A 16,667-nucleotide genomic window follows, 5' to 3' on the forward strand; every position below is an offset into this window, starting at 1 on the left:
TGGTGAAGAGGATCATGTAGTTGTTGTATGTTTCGACCGAGGAATACGATGCAAATATTTTGACTAAGGCATTATCAAAATGAAAGTTTGAGTTCCACAAAGACAGGATTGGGGTGACTGATAATCCCTTTCTTGTTTAGAGGGAATGCTGAAAATAACAATAAGAAATGCTAAAAATAGCACTGTTATAAATAGCATTTCGGGATACATTCCAATTTCAGTTAGTCCCTAAACTAAAATTGTGAATTAAAATTTGAATTTTATCTTTGCAGTTGTTTGTAAAATAATTAATTAATTCATCTTGAGTTAATTAGTTGTATGAAATCATACATGAAGTATATGTGAAGACATGCAACAATTTCTCCATTGATTGAGGAAGTTATCCCTTGATTAAAGGAGATCAAGATGAGTTGTACTTTGAGTTGTAATTAGTTAGCTCAGTTAACTGAGTTAAGTCTAGTTAGATTAGTTCAAATAGTTTGTTGAATTAATTGTGAGTTCAGTTAGTTAATGCATGCATGCATGTAATTGCTGCACTTCAGATAACTGAATATTCTCTCATAAATAACTCATGCATGTCAGTTCAGACAGAGACCCAGTTGAGATCAGATGATGGGATAGTGTACTATCAGTTGCAGGAATATTCCATGGAGGATATCTCTTGCATGCAGAAGGAATTCATTCCTTGGAGATTGTGCAGTTACTTTTGGGTTTGATGAGTGTGTGATGAGGCCAATTCACACAGGTGGCAGCATTGGACCCCAAGGAAAACTGCGCAAGGAAATAGGAGGCTTGGAGGGCTGAGGGAAGGCATATCTTGTGTCTATTCAGTCTGTGAGCTGAATTGTTGGATTGTACTGAGAGCAGGATAGCTTGTGAGCTGATGCTTTGTGTAATTTGAACATTTTTCCACTTGTATGATAATACAGAGATGAGGTTTTTTAGCTGAGGCTTTCCCCAGAGTAGTTCTATGTTCATGTGTGATTGCTTTCTCATTCTCAATTAAATGTGTTCTATTTGATCTTGCTTAAAATCGATTAAGCTTCCGCAATTTTGTTGTAGAAGTAGATCTTGTATTTTGCTTTAGTATATTGCATAATATGTTGATCTATAGTGAGAAATTATTACTCAAAGATAATTTTGAAACATGTCCTCCATTCTCTTTTGGAACTCACAAGGTTCATTATTAAGGCCAAAGGGAATGACTCACAATTGATATTGAACAAGAGGTACTATGAGTGTTATTGTATATTTTTTAGTTAGGTAATATGAAAGTAGAAAAAAATTAGGTCAAACTTGTTAAAAATTTGTGCATCCTTTAATATTCTAAAGATATGATGACTTGTTAGAAAAAGGGTGCTTCAAGGGTTGCATGAATGCATTAAGAGGATTATAACTTACAATTATTCCAGGTTTGCCTCTTTTCATTTCTAAGTGATTGTTTACATAGAATTTTTGACAATCCTGTGAGCTCTTTAAGGGTTCTATGAGACCTTTCTCTAAAATCTTAGAAATCTCTTCTTGACTCAAATTGGTCTCTATATGACTCACTAGTATAGTTAATTTCTTTTGGTGAAAAGGGATAAAAAAATGATTTAAATAGGAGAGAAACACATTGCTTTTATCTAGTCCAAAATAGATTTGGTGACTTAGAAGTGAAATGTTTAGTGAGGTTCTATGATATTGAAAAAACAGTCTTTTGTTTATGGGCTTTTGAATAGGATACAACCATTTTTACTTTAAATAATTCATGAGTGCTAAGTGGTTTGAATTATATCTCTTTAGTTGTCATAACACATCTACATATAGCTAAGTAGGACATTGGACAAGTGACTTGGTTTCCAACTATGTCTATTTTTATTAACATATCCATAGAATCTATGGTGATAGGAATAACCTTTTCTAGAAAATCATAAGCATGTATGAAGTCATCAAAAATAAAATCTATTCAATGAAATGAAATGGTGTCTACAATACTTTGGATTGAAACTGGAAGGTATTTGACTTCACCTTATAGTAGGACTATTGATCCATCAATTGATGTCCCTCATTTCATTTCTCTCCAGTAATATAAAGGGAGAGAAAATCATTTTTCCAAGTTATATTGGCATCCTATATATATCATGAAGTTTATAGGATATGGTGGGTATTCATCTAGGTATAACCAAAGTTGAATATAATATTTGGTCCCTTCATAAGATCAATTTCTAGCTTCTATTTTGATTATGTATCAGCCTAGATCCATCTTAACTCTAGATCTATCAAGCACAGAGAGGGATCAAATATCTCAAGGTGCAAACCTATTTTTTGAGTGCAAAACTAGAGGAAATGTTTGCACATCAAGAGATTTGATCCCTCTTAACACTTGATAGATCCAAAGTTAAGATGGATATAGGTTGGTTTGATACACACACACACACACACATATATTATATCATTTTATTTTTATTATTTTATTTGACTGAGTCAAAATATTTAGATAGCATAATAGTACATTACAACATCCCTTCCATACTAAGTTGGAGAGCACCTCTCGACACAAAAATATTATTTTTTCATGCCTTCTTGCATCATAATCTCGCTTTCTTTATTTTGTTTATTTGTATCATTTTCTTGTTTATTCTAGAGCCTTTGCATATGTTCTAAAAGTTTTTCTTGTGAACACACTTCTCTTTCCTTTTGAAAAAATTCAAGCACTTGTTTTAATTCCTTATTCTCCTTTACTAAGGCCTTCAAATCTTGATGCTTTATATTTTATTTCAAATTTTAAAGGTTTTATTTTTCTTCTCTAGAAGCTTTCCTATATTCATGCTTGTTTGGGTGAGAGCATAAATCTCAACATGATTATAATATCCTATGTTATTTTTAACAAACTTTGAAGAACTTGTTTCTTCTTCATTCTACTTAACCAGTTTAAGAAATGACTTATTTTCATCTCAGAGATTGATGTGGATAACATAATTTTAAATGGTTGTGGGTATCAAAATTTTGATACTTATATATGGAACTTGGTTTCTAATTAGTTGATGATCAATTTATTTATTTTATCTTGTAAGTGGATGATATGTTTCCGATTGGAAATGACCTGGAAATCATTTAGGAAGTTAAATCTCAGTTGTCCTCTAGATTTGACATGAAGAATATTGATGCTACAAATTCCAATTTTAGCTTGAAAATTAGAAGAGATCACACAAATAGGAAACTCTAGTTAAATAAGAGGAAGTATGTCAAGACAATATTATACAGGTTTTATATGCAGGAATGTAAATCGATAAAGGTTCTTATTCTTATAGGTATAAAGTTATATGTAGGTTAGTGTCCCAAGACACTGGAACATGTAGAGAAGATGTCTCATATTCCATAATCCAATGCAGCTAGAAGTGTGACCTATGTAATGGTTTGTACTAGAGTGGAGATTGCACATGTAATGAGAGTATTGTGTGGCTATATGTCAAAACTAGGGAAGGAGAATTGGAAAATAGTAAGTATGGTTTTCATGTATTTGTGTGGCACAACTGACTATCGATTTTTCTACCAAGTAAGACCAATATTGGATAGAGAATTAGACATGTGCACATGGTTTTTTAATGCAGATTGGGATGGGGATCTGAATCATAGAAGATCTATAATTGGGCATGTGCTTAATATGTTTGGAGGAGAAATCAATTGAATGTGAAAGAGACAATATATAGTGGGACCATTAATTGCAAATTGATTACATGGTATCCACTCATGCAAATAAGGAAGCATTATGGTTATAGAGATTGTGTCCTGTCATTGGGTTGGTACAATGGGTTGTGAAGATAGATTTTGATAGTTAGAGTGAAATATTCCTAACAAATAACCTAATGTATAATTATGAGACAAATCATATTGATTTTTAGTAGCAAAAATTTTAGAAATATATTTGAAGAAAAGAAGGTATTTCTGGTGAAGGTGAACACTTTGAAGAATGATATAGATTCATTAACAAAAATTGTGAGCACTAAGAAGTTCTCATAGTGTAGATAAATAATGGGAATTATTGCCCTGAATTGTTGATCATGTACTCCTACAACCCCCTATGTGCAAATAAAACAACAAGTGGGAGTATGTTGGGTATGTGTTATGTTCTTTACAAAACTACCCTTATATGTTGTATGTTACGCCAGACACATTGAGGGTTTCATGGGGGATGGTACCCCCACCCCCTCCTTGTCTAGGGAATTCATAGAGGGGCAAAAGACCCTCTACATGGGTGTTCAAGGGAAGCTACCTTGAAAAGAATATTTTGGGTAGTTTTTTCATCCATTTTGGGTGATTTTTGGTACATCGTTTTCACCTATAGTACTTTTGTTGTGCACGGTGGAGCCCATGATTTTGAAATTTCCAATTAAGTAACTATGGTTGTATTTTAATACAAGATAAATGAATTGGTGGTTTATGTATGTCGCAGGATATATTTGTTGTATTGTAATACTACAAAGAAGAATAAACTAAAAAATATTTTTGGCTTTCCCAATTTTGGTTTCCAAGGTAAAATCTTTGTGTTAATTTGTGTGTGTGTTTTCCACTACATATTTTATGTTTTATTAACAATTAATTAACTATATAGCTTTGAAACCTACAATTATGTGGCTATAAAAAATATTCCGATTAGGATGGAATGTTTGGTTAATGATAAAAGCATGAATGGCTGAAGTTGGTATTTTGATGCTAGAATATGGAATTGAACTTGCATTGTATGTGCGAAAATGAAAAGGCTTAAGTTAGAGGGCCTTGTTTCTAGATCTAGGCTAATTGACATAGATGGCTAAGGCATGGTGCCTTGAATAGAAAGAATAAGGGATGTTGTATAGCGTGGAATATGAATTTCATTGTGATAATCTTAGAAAGTAGTGTGTGTGCACATTTTTAGGCTGAACACATTAGGATAGATGCATGGATCGACTGAGTTAAGGAGAAAGCATTGGATTGCTTGTATTTTATAATGGAATATTTCACATTACATGGTTTTCCTTAGTTAAAGGTCATGATGCACATAGTGCTCATAAGAGAAAGTACATGAGAAATAAATCTCTTGGAAAAGAGAGTCATAATGTCAGTTATGGAATGACTAAGCAAGGAGGTGAACTCCTACAAAATCCAATTCATCTCAAATCTAAGTAGGGAATTTTATGTGAGATGATGCATATGGGTAGATGTATTTGCTTCTATGGAGATATGCAATGCATACATAAAGGTATCTTAAGTACCTAGAATAATGCATAATGTGTGGATGAATGATAAATGGAATGAATGCTAGTATAAGATTGAATAAATAAGTAGATCCTACCTCAAACAATGTATGATTGTTGTATGTTGATATTTGTTTAAGGTTTGTACCTAATGGAGATAATAATCTCCTTGAATATGTTAAAAGTGTTCTCTTGAAAATTAAGTATGAATATTATATTTATATCATATTTCCTTGTGGAAGAGGAAGTCCTATTGGTAGAAGTTCCTACGTAAATATCCATTTAAGAAATGGCAAGGCCTTGAAGAGGATTTGAAATTAAAAGGGAAACCCATGAAAAGTCTGTACCAGTTATGTTAGCTATTGGAAGGACATGTTAGTGATGTCCTTTATATAAGAAATAAGCTAAGGTATTAATGTGAAATGTGTTCTTTCATAGGTGCAAGAATTTCACATAAATGAGCATGGAGACCAAAAAAGTAGGCTAAGGGATGAATTTCCTAATGTTATGTGAGAGCAAGAGAAAATTCCTCAGGAGAGGAGATGAATTTTATGAGATTGTGACGAGGTTATAAAGACAAATTATAGCCATTTAAAAGGTTAAAATTGATATGTGGCTATCATCCTTGAGAGAAAATGGGATGACTTAATATTTTAAATCTTATTGAATCTCCTACAAAGTGCAAGTTTTCTCAAACATTAATGTGAAGTAAAATCAGGATCAAATGTTGAGCAGAACAAGAGATTAAGTGGTATGGTCATCTTGGATCGAGGAGAATGCAACAAAGTAATATTGGTGATGGAAAATTCTTCCTTGGGTGGACTATGGAGAGACTCTACTAAGAAGACAAAGTTATGCAAATGACAAAAATAATGGATTCTTAAATAAAGACAATTGTATCTTAAATTGTTATTAAATATTTAAGCAATAATGATATTTAGATAGTATATGTTGAGATAGCTGGTATACATAGTAGTGCAATGGGGAGGATCACTCGAGTTGTTCAAAAGAAATATTATAGATGTTGGGCCTATTGAGATTTATTCAATGAGATTATTATATAGAATACAACACGTTGTTTTATTCAAATTCAATTTATCAAAATCCTTTGACAGAGTTAACTAACTATAGCTTAGACACGTACTCACACACCTCATTTTTTGTCATTCCTTTGTCAATTGGATATTAAATTTTATCTCCATGACCTCAATTACTCTTTTGATTAATGGAGTAACCTCACCTTTATTATGTGTGGATCTAGGAATTCGAGAAGGATTTCCATCACCCCCACTTATTTTCCTCCTAGTGGCTAAAGGTCTTAGAAAACTCATCACAATCCAAAAAATAGGTCATCTTATAAAGGAAATACTATCTTAGGCCACTACTCTCTAATTTATATACTATTTGTGGATGATGTTCTCACCTTTCAAATGGAAATTTATAGCATCTTCAAAATTTAAAAACACTTATGGTCTCCTTGTGGCTAGCAATGAGAATGCAAATAAACATGGAAAAAAACTCCTTATACTACTAGGGCATCAGGCAAACCATAGAACACAAAATTGAATATCTCTTAAATTCCCATATATAGGATATTTATATTGGCCTAAAATATTTAGGTTTCAAGCTCAACGAAAGCAACTATTAGAAAATACATTAGCACTAGATACTATAAAACATTGAAAAGAGAATTAGAATTTGGTGCAAAATGTGGCTCTCTTGAGCTAGAAGATTTACCCTATGTAAATGTGTCCTTCAAGCAATTCCATTATAATGGGATTCTCTCTTGGATCCCATCTAGAATCTTACACAAAATTAGATAGCATGCCTCTCAGCACCTATGGGTGAGACATGAGTGGAAAAACATATGTGCTTTCGTCTTGGAACAACATTGCTACCCCAAAATTCCAAGGGGTGGGGATTGGAAATCCCTTTATGGTTCTCAAAGACCCTTGCTACAAAATGGGTTTAGAAGCTCCTATAAGAGACAGGTCTCTAGGGCACACAAACCATCATAAAAAATGCATAGATCCACCAGCCACTAATTATTGATTGGATTCAATATCCCAGAAAAACGATAAAGAATGGGTCCATTGTTTGGAAAACCATCATTAAGGCCTTTCTCCTCATAGGAAAAATTATCTGTTAGAAAGAAGGGAATGGGTCCTACTTCCAAATCAGAATTGATCCTTGGGTTAATTGTCAACGAGACCATGTTCTATGTCCCTCCCTTAATTCAGATGGCTTCTTCACCCTAAACCAATTATTTTATTACAACTATTTGCATAGACAACATGCCTAGTTTTCTTTTCAAGGATTGGGGTTGGATGTGGAATATGGAAACCATTGGAACAAGTGCATAAATTCCCTTCGACACTCTCATATATCTCTCTTTGATTTTTCGTACTTATTGATATGGAATCATAGCCCTTATGGGTCTTATTCTACAAAACATGGTTACTAAAGCTTAGCCATGGATGATCCTAGAGGGGACCAACCTTGGTGGAACAAAGAACCCTAGAAGTTAACATGTCCTCCAAAGGCATAACTTTCCATGTGGATACTTCTAAGAAACAAAGCCCATACGTGGGACAACCTCCAAAAACATTATTTTTATGGCCTAGATAAATGTCCCCTGTACTTCAAGAATCTAGAAACCATAAACCATATTTTTATTTCTTGTCCCTTCACAGCTATTTTTTGGTGGGTCATTTGTGAGTTGGAAGGAACTCTCCTTCACTATAATGTGTCTAGTATCATTTAATGTCTCTCCTTGTGGCTTGCTTCTCAAATAAATTTCCAATATAAAGTTGTCCTAGTCATCGTGGCTTGAGTAGTATCGTTGGAAATAAATGTTTCTATCTTCAACAATAAAGACATGTTCCCAATAAATATCACCATTCACAACCTCTCTATCACCAACTCCATAGCTAGCAAACTCCAATATTTCCCCACTCAACATTCTCACACCCTTGGTATCTAATTGGAATCATCATGGGCATTTTCAATGGGGCATCTTAAGGAACCCCCTCGATTGGTGGAGTAGGTGGATTATTACATGTGTCTAGAAATACTTATATCTCCTTCTATATAAACAAGGGTATTGCATCAAACAACTATGTTGAAATTTTTGCACTAAAACTATTGCTCCATATTACCATCTCTAAGAACATTCCTACACTACATGTCTGTGGTGACTCACATAATGTAATAAAATAGGTAAATGGAAATGGGTGAATGGAATTTCCAGAGTTAACAACCACAACCTTGCCCCAATATTTGAAAAGATACAAGAGTTGATAACACATTTTACTCATATCTATTTCCATCATATTTACAAGTACCATAACACAATAGGAGATGCCCTTTGAAATATTGGACTAGATCAAGATAGAGACTTGTGTGAAGGCTGTAACAACCCCTAGTTGATTTTGCATGTAAATAAAAAATAAGACCAAGGTCATGGGACATGTATTCCAAGATTAATGTTGGGAGAAACATAGTGATGGGTATCACTGGTGATTATCTAATGGCTAGGGAAATTGGAAAAGGCATTGGCAAAGGAAAAGTGATAATAAATGGCTTTTTATTTGTGAAATAAAGGAGAATAGGAAAAAAGGAAGGTGAAGCGACACAGATTTTCATGTTAGGAAAAATGAAGGAAAATGAAGAAAATAGAGGCCTCAATGATAAAAAGGCTTCTGAAAATCAATTGCTAGCTTTTTGTTAGTTTAGTTTAGGAGCTCTCTTCTATTTTCTCTTCCTCTCATACTCTTGCACACTTAGATCATTCTTGGAGCATGCTTGGAGCACTCTAGCATTCACTTGGATTGGGGAAAGAAGGAAAAGGAAAGCAAGAAAGCACAAGGGAATAGGTGGATCAGTGGCTACAACTGGATTGCTTTGCATGTAACAGGTTGCATGTGTGATTTCCTTGCTTATTTATGGATGCATGGTATATTCATATGATTATGTGGTTATTTGTTGTCATTAGCATGGAGGATTGTCTAGATTAACAGTTTTTTAAGCCTTTCCTTATCATTTTTTGGATAGCCATGGCATTATGGGTTTTTCCACTTGATTGTTTTTTGATTGGTACTCATAATTCCTTATGGCTTTGGGTTGGAACAAATGCTCTGGAAGCCCTCGAACAACTTGGGTTGAGTTACTACTCTTGAAACCTGGGTTGGGACAAACACTCTAGAGCCCTTGTTGGGTTAAGTTATTACTCCCTAGAGCTGGGTTGGACAAATGCTTTGGAACCCTGGAAGGCTATGGGTTGAGTTACTAGTTGTTGGAACCCTGGATGGTTTGGGTAGAGACTGATCTAATTACTACTAGCAATGTTCGACCGTGAGGTGGAATTGTTGGTTGAGGGTTGAGGTGGTTTGGATTTTGGAAACCTTGGTTTGGTTTTGTCTTGGTTTATTCCATGAGATCCCACATTCATTCTTGGAATATGGTGCGAGGGCGATTTCTTGAAGGAGAGATTTGGTTCAGCCCAATCTATGGTCACGTGGTATGTTGGAGTCTCTGACTTGGTTGGTATTTTCATATATTAATAAGAGTTATTCTTCTACAGCGATTCCTGTATACTTTTAGTGATTGTATTGGTGATATTATAGTTGAGTTGTCATGATTCTTATGTTGGTTATTTCTGGTTATATGTTGGTTATATGATGTGTACCATCTATGGCTCTTATCATGAATTGTTCAGTTATTGATTGGTCGATGAATGTATGGACTAATAAGGGTTGTTGCGCTTATGTGGAGAAGGCATAAAGCCTTCTTGATAGTAAATAGATATGTATTTACAACCTACATGTACTATGTACACAAAGTGATTGTATAAATGAATAACTTGGACCTCCATCTTTCTCGAGTTGTAACTTTGGCATATGATCTTCGTTTGACTATCATAATACCTCATTTTAAAGATCTCCATAAGGAGGTCAAGGAAATCGACAATAGAATAAATTTTGACACTTTTGCGGTCTCCCTGTTTTGCTAGAAATGTTGTTTGGGTCCTCAAAATGGTGTAAAAAAATTAGAACAAGAAGAAAAAAAATAATAATAATAATAAATAAATAAATAAATAAAATAAAATAAAAATAAAAATAAAAATAAAAATAAAAATAAAATAATAATAATAATAATAATAATAATAATAATAGTAAATAATAAAAAATAAATAAAATAAAATAATAAAAAAAAAATGTCAAAAATAGAAAGTTCTATTAAATTAAGGAAAAGAAACTAAAAAGAAATATTCTTGGGTCAAGTTAGGCTGATAACAGTGTGATCATGTGTTACAGGGTATTTGTAGTCAGTTATCTACATGTGGACCCCATTTTCCATAAGTGCATCTTGAAAATCAAGTCTCGCATAGTAACTCTTATCTCATTTTTACCCTGGTGAATAGGTTAAAGTGGGTAAATATGGGGTGAGGTGGTTACAAAGTGTCACATCATAAATAAGGGAAAAAATAAAAATATTATCTTGACCATTCTGGTTGATATAAGTATTTATTTTTTTAATATTTTCTATGTTTAATATGATGTAAAAAGTTGAAGAACATATTTGTGGAAATTTTTTTGTTTTTGAAAATGGGTGGAAGCACGCACTCACGATGAAAGGAGTTTTTTTTGCAAAGGATTTTTTTCCAGTGGAAATATAGCCTATAGAATGCGAGGTTGCATATGTAATGTGTAATTTTACTTATATAAATAAAATTACATGTTTTTTTATAAATAAAAAATATTAATTATAAATAAAATAAACTCAAAATTAAATTAATATTTAAATAATTCTTATTTTTAAGGCTTATAATTTTTAAATTAAATTTTAAATAAAATAAAATAAATTGTGATATAAAATTAAATTATATTTGTCATTAAATTATATTTAGAAACTCTCCTAAATTAATAAACATCCAAATTTAACCTTGTTAATAACTAGCACAAAGACATTAATAAATGTGAATGTTCTAAGAATAACAAATAATTTGTGTTTAAAAGATCTATTTCATTTATTACCAATCAAACCTAAGAAATTTACTGCTATGTACTTATTCTCGCAAATTTTTAATATAATTATTAAATACAACATTCATAACTAAACTATTCAAAAATCATTTATGCGGCACACATTTCTTTTACACACAAACTCAATAGCAATAAAATACATTTAATAATGCTCATTAAAAAAAAGATATATTAATTATTTAAAATAAAATACAGCCCATTGTTGTACTTCAGTACTAACGATTTGGCTTTTAATCAACTATTTCAATACTAGCCTATTGTTACTTATATAGAAGTCCATGAAACAGAATTGTTGTAGAAGTCCATGAAACAGAATTGTTGTTATAGCTTTTTTCAAAGTGTAAGCTTTAGGAATAATCAAGCATTTGGCGAAAGAGTTTAGTGCCAAAGGTTTTATTTACAAATCTATAATTGGAATTTAATGGACAATCCACATACACTTTCGGTCATCTTGCGGTCATCGCTAGGTTCTTTAATGTTGTTTCTTTTAAAGTGTAAACAATTTGTACTACAAATCCTAGCCTCATATTGTATATTCGTTTATCAATTGCCCCAATACCACCCAAAAATACCAAATAGATGTATATAAGGCTGGAGGGAGAAGGCTAGTTACAACACCACTCAAGAGTGCCAAATAGATATATATAAGGCTGAAGGGAGAATATATAGTTACATTGAAAGACAAAGGAATGATCAATTCTGTAATTAATGTGTTCAACCTTCTCATAATTTTAATTGATATATATAAAGTTGAAGGGAGAAGAAGAATAGCAAATAAATATATATAAGGATGAAAGGAGAAGGCTAGTTAACACCACCCAAGAAGAATGCCAAATAGATATATACAAGGGTGAAGGGAGAATACTAGTTACATTGAAGGACAAAGGAATGATCAATTATATAATTAATGTGTGCAACTTTCTCATAATTTTAATAGAAATATATAAGGCTGAAGGGAGAAGACTAATTACATTAAAGGATAAAGGAATGATCAATTATGTAATTAATTTGTGTAATTTTTTAGATAATTTTTTTTATTTTTTAATATGAAAGAAAAAACGAAATTTATTATAGATTTTTCATTTATTTATTGAATAATATTGAGAAATAAAATTTAGATTACAATAAATATTTCTTGAAAAACATATATGCATTTCTTTATAATTTTATAATTTTGTTTTTTTATTTAGCAAAATTATTTATGTGACTTCAACTTAAATTTCTAAATCAATTTTAAAATTGAAAAGTTTAAAAAAAGTAAATATGAAACGATTAATTGTATTGATAAATTTGTTAATAATATAAAATATTCCACCATCGGCCATTTATCTTTATTTATATTGTGCATATCCATTAGTCTTTATCTGCATAGAGCTTGCATACATATAAAGGAAGGTTTTTCTTCAAATTATGCACCAAATCATCTTGCATTTACAGGGTTTTCCAATGGATCTAATATTGTTAAAATCTTTGGTTGAAAAGGAAGGCCCAACTTAAAAAACATTATTTTGTAACTTTGATCTACCCTCAACAGTTTAATTGTTCATATGCTTGTTGCAGAAGATTCCAAACTATTTGGGCACTCATGATCTTCTTTCGACACAAAGCATTTGCATATGGTAGGTTTGGACATCTTTGGGAAGACGCGTGATGAAAATCTCATTGAGAGATGAGCTTACTTTAGCTTTAAGGGAGTACATGGCAGTGAATCGGGTAGGAATGTGCAACAAAATGGCCCAATTCCAATGGGCCTAATGGCTTCAATCTGGTTAAGAGGTGGTATATTTAAATTTAATCATTATTTATTGGTTTGAAATAAAAAATTTGTTGAAGTGTTTTTTATATTTACTGTGTTTTACATTTATTTTTTGATTGATGGTGTATAAGACAAAAATATTTTTTCCAAATAAAATATTATTCATTTATTTTTTTAAATTTCAAAATTCATCAAAACTACATTTAGAAGTTATTTCAATTTAAACATTTTCTCAAAAGTTATTAAATATTTTATCAATTTTTTGTTTATTTATTTATTTTTCAGATAAGTACAAAATCAATTGTATATTAAATAAAAGAACAATTTACTCATTAATAAATTCAATTAAGATTTATTAATAAATATTCAATTAAAACATTTCTAACAACTTTGGCTACACTATTTTTTACTTTTAAATGGCTATATTTCCAAAAAAAATATATATATATATATTAAAATTATTATCAAATATTTTATTAAAACATCTTTTTTGTCCATAAAACTTTAAATAAAAAGTGATTATGAAAAGTCATTAGTTTAATTTCCTCAAATCAAAATGATATATTAAACATAATGAAAATATAGTCTAACCAAATTAAATCAAATTAAAAAAAAAAAAATCTTAGAAGAAAAAAAAAATCAAACAATACCAATCTTAATTGCCAACTGAAAAAAGAACAAAATAACTATGTGCACACTAATAAATTCTACTAAAACTTATTAATAAGCATTCAATTAGAGCATCTCCCACAACAGGAGAGTCCCTGCAACATAATCTATTCCTGAAATACCATGTTTCTTATTCTAGAATTGAAAAAAAAAATACACATATCTGTCGACCAAGCGGCAGTGCTCCTAATGCAACATCTTTTTTCTGATTACAGTATTTCTTCTTCAACAACTATTTCTAAAAAGACTCTAATTCTTGTATTCCTTCCAAGCAAAGAAGGTCTGTGCAATGCTCAACAGGAGAAGGAGAAATCCAACGAACAGAGCTACGCCCTTTCCTGGCTTAGACAGATGGTCCCAATAGAATTCCCACAGCAGCTTGTTAAATCTGCTCATGTAATATTTCCTTATCAGCACATCCTTGAGTGCATCGTTGAGATCCTGGGGAGGATCCAGGTGGCCTGTTAAGATGGGATGGCATATGCCATTCCACATATCGGCTATGGTCTGGTCGGTTAACATCAGACTTCCGCGATCAATGACTTGAGATTCCCGGAGCAGTCGAACGTCCTCGGCCGTGTCGATGAGGCAGTCCATCAACCCAACATAACGCGTCAGATCGTCGCCACGGGTGGGGTCATTTAACTCCAAGGCAAGCATGTTCCTAAAGAACACTTCCGTCTGCACTTCGGATACGGTGATCCGGGGAAGGTAGAGCGTGCCCCAGTATTTGTCGAATCGGATATGATCAGGCCTGCTGGAGAAGGATTTGAATTCAATGCCGCCCTTTTTTAATTCTCCCGCGTTGTATGAGTTCAGAATATCGTGGCGGCCTTCCCTGTATGGATGCTTGACCTTGAGAATAGTGAAGACCACTCCAACAACGCTTTCGAGTTCGTGCTTCACTCTTTGAAATCGAGTGTGCTCTGCCCGCTTTTCCTGCTCTATCACTTCCACATGTACCAGTGGCGAAACTACTGCGCGCACGCAACCAAGCAAATGCTGTTGATCATTATTTTGTGTCTCAGATATCTTGATCGAATGCTGTTGATCATTATTTTGTGTTTTGGTATCATTATTTGACATGTCGAATTGATCGAAAGGAGACAACTTCTTGTACGTCTTCTGCAACTTATCATTGAAACCGATCTCTGCTGAGCCAAACACATTTCTCAAGAGAAACAGCGGAATCTGGTTCTCGAGCTTCAGAATGTCACACTTTATAGAGACTTCAAGCCTTTTCATGCCATCGCCTGATGGTCCAGGCTGACTGAATAAGAAATCTAACAGAAAGCATGAATCTATGGCCATCATAAGCGCGAAGTGCTCAGGGTACTCACCGCCCCTACTAATTTTCCAGTCATAGAAATCCTCAATTTTCTGCTGCATCTCTTTGATCTTTTTAATTACACCATCCAAGCTCTCGCCACGATTGCGCAAAAATGTAGCCGCCGACTGGACTTTGTACGCCTCCACAGTTGACATCTTCAGCTCGTGAAACTCGTAACTATCTCCTGCAGAAGAAGAGGCCGCAATCTTTTTCTCCAGCGTCCAATGGTGGTAAGGCCCCAAAGAGACGAAGTGTGGTATGTACGCCTCTGGTTTCGCATCCAAGAGAGGAGCAGCCACGCGCGGAACCTTATCCGCCTTTTCCAGAGATTTTCCATTATTTAATACATCTTGAACTTGTTCAACCCACTCCTTCTGAAACACGAGCGGTTCTTTCACTACCGCCGCCATTCTCAGATTATCGCAACCTAATCTACTGAACTGTTAACACTAGAGGCAAACAGGAAAGCAGCACTGAATGTTTTGGGACTGCCCCTGAATTTTCATTCCGCCTGCCTGCACAGATATAACACTATGTTGCAGGAATGTTCCAAACCCAATGGAGTGTGCAAAGAATGTAATTGGAACCCATCGTTGTGCATGCTATACGTGGTAAAGTAATTAAAGAGGACAGAGAGAAGGAATTTTTGAGATGGAATAATTCAGCTGCAAGAGAGAATAATCTTCACTTTTGACCAATAATTTCTCTATACCTTTCTGCCACCAAATATTTATTTATATTCTTTTTTTACGCTTTTCTGCCACCGAATATTTATATTGCTCTATAATATGTGCATTGGACTCGTGCAATCCGTATAAACATATTATATATTATTATATTTTTCTATAACTTTTTATATTACAAAAGATAGCGTAAAATATATATTATTGTCTTTTTCTATAATTTTATATTACAAAAGATAACCTAAATTTTATATATTATTATATTTTTCTACCTTACTTTATATTATAAAAATATATTATTTCTCTTTTTATAATTTTTTATACCCAGAAAATTAGCCAAAAATATAGATTATTATATTTTTCTATAATCTTTTATATTAAAAAAAATAACTTAAATTTTATATATTATTATATTTTTCTGTCTTACCTTCTATTATAAAAATATATTATTTCTCCTTTTATAATTTTTTATATTCCAAAAAATTAGCCAAAAATATATATTATTATATATTTCTATAGTCTTTTATATTAAAAAAAATAACTTAAACTTTATGAATTTTATATATTATTATATTTTTCTGTCTTTCTTTTATTATAAAAATATATTGTTTCACATTTTATAACTTTTATATTAAAAAAATAACTTAAAATATATATTATTATATTTTTCTATAATCTTTCATATTACTAAAAATAACCTAAACTTTACTTTATAAACTTTATATATTATTGTATTTTGCTATCTTACTTTCTATTATAAAATATCTTATTTTACATCATAATTTTCACTCTATTTTTACCCTAAGTCGAACACAATTAGTTTGGTCACATATATGAAATTGCAATCATATTGTGATTTTCCAATCATTACTTTTTATTGATACAATGTATTCTATTTTTGTCATATAAATTATTGATACAATGTATTCTATTTTTGGCATATCAATATTTTTTATAGATTAATAATTA

General features: G+C 32.2%; 1 protein-coding gene across 1 annotated transcript; it reads right to left on the reverse strand.

The window, feature by feature from the left end:
* Positions 1 to 13,871: 13,871 nt before the first annotated feature.
* LOC149249775 (putative UPF0481 protein At3g02645) lies at positions 13,872 to 15,106 on the reverse strand. Its single transcript, XM_089456317.1, has one exon. The coding sequence runs from the start codon at positions 15,072 to 15,074 to the stop codon at positions 13,935 to 13,937; it is 1,140 nt and encodes a 379-aa protein (XP_089312443.1). The 5' UTR covers positions 15,075 to 15,106; the 3' UTR covers positions 13,872 to 13,934.
* Positions 15,107 to 16,667: the final 1,561 nt, after the last annotated feature.

The sequence above is a fragment of the Pinus tabuliformis genome, chromosome 7 (assembly GCF_031772625.1).
Source record: "Pinus tabuliformis cultivar Carrire ecotype Pingquan chromosome 7, CPIR1, whole genome shotgun sequence".
NCBI lineage: Eukaryota > Viridiplantae > Streptophyta > Pinopsida > Pinales > Pinaceae > Pinus > Pinus tabuliformis.

What these genes read in the sequence shown, in the direction of transcription:
- LOC149249775 (XM_089456317.1), bottom strand. Translation starts at nt 15,074, where the DNA reads ATGCAGCAGAAAATTGAGGATTTCTATGACTGGAAAATTAGTAGGGGC.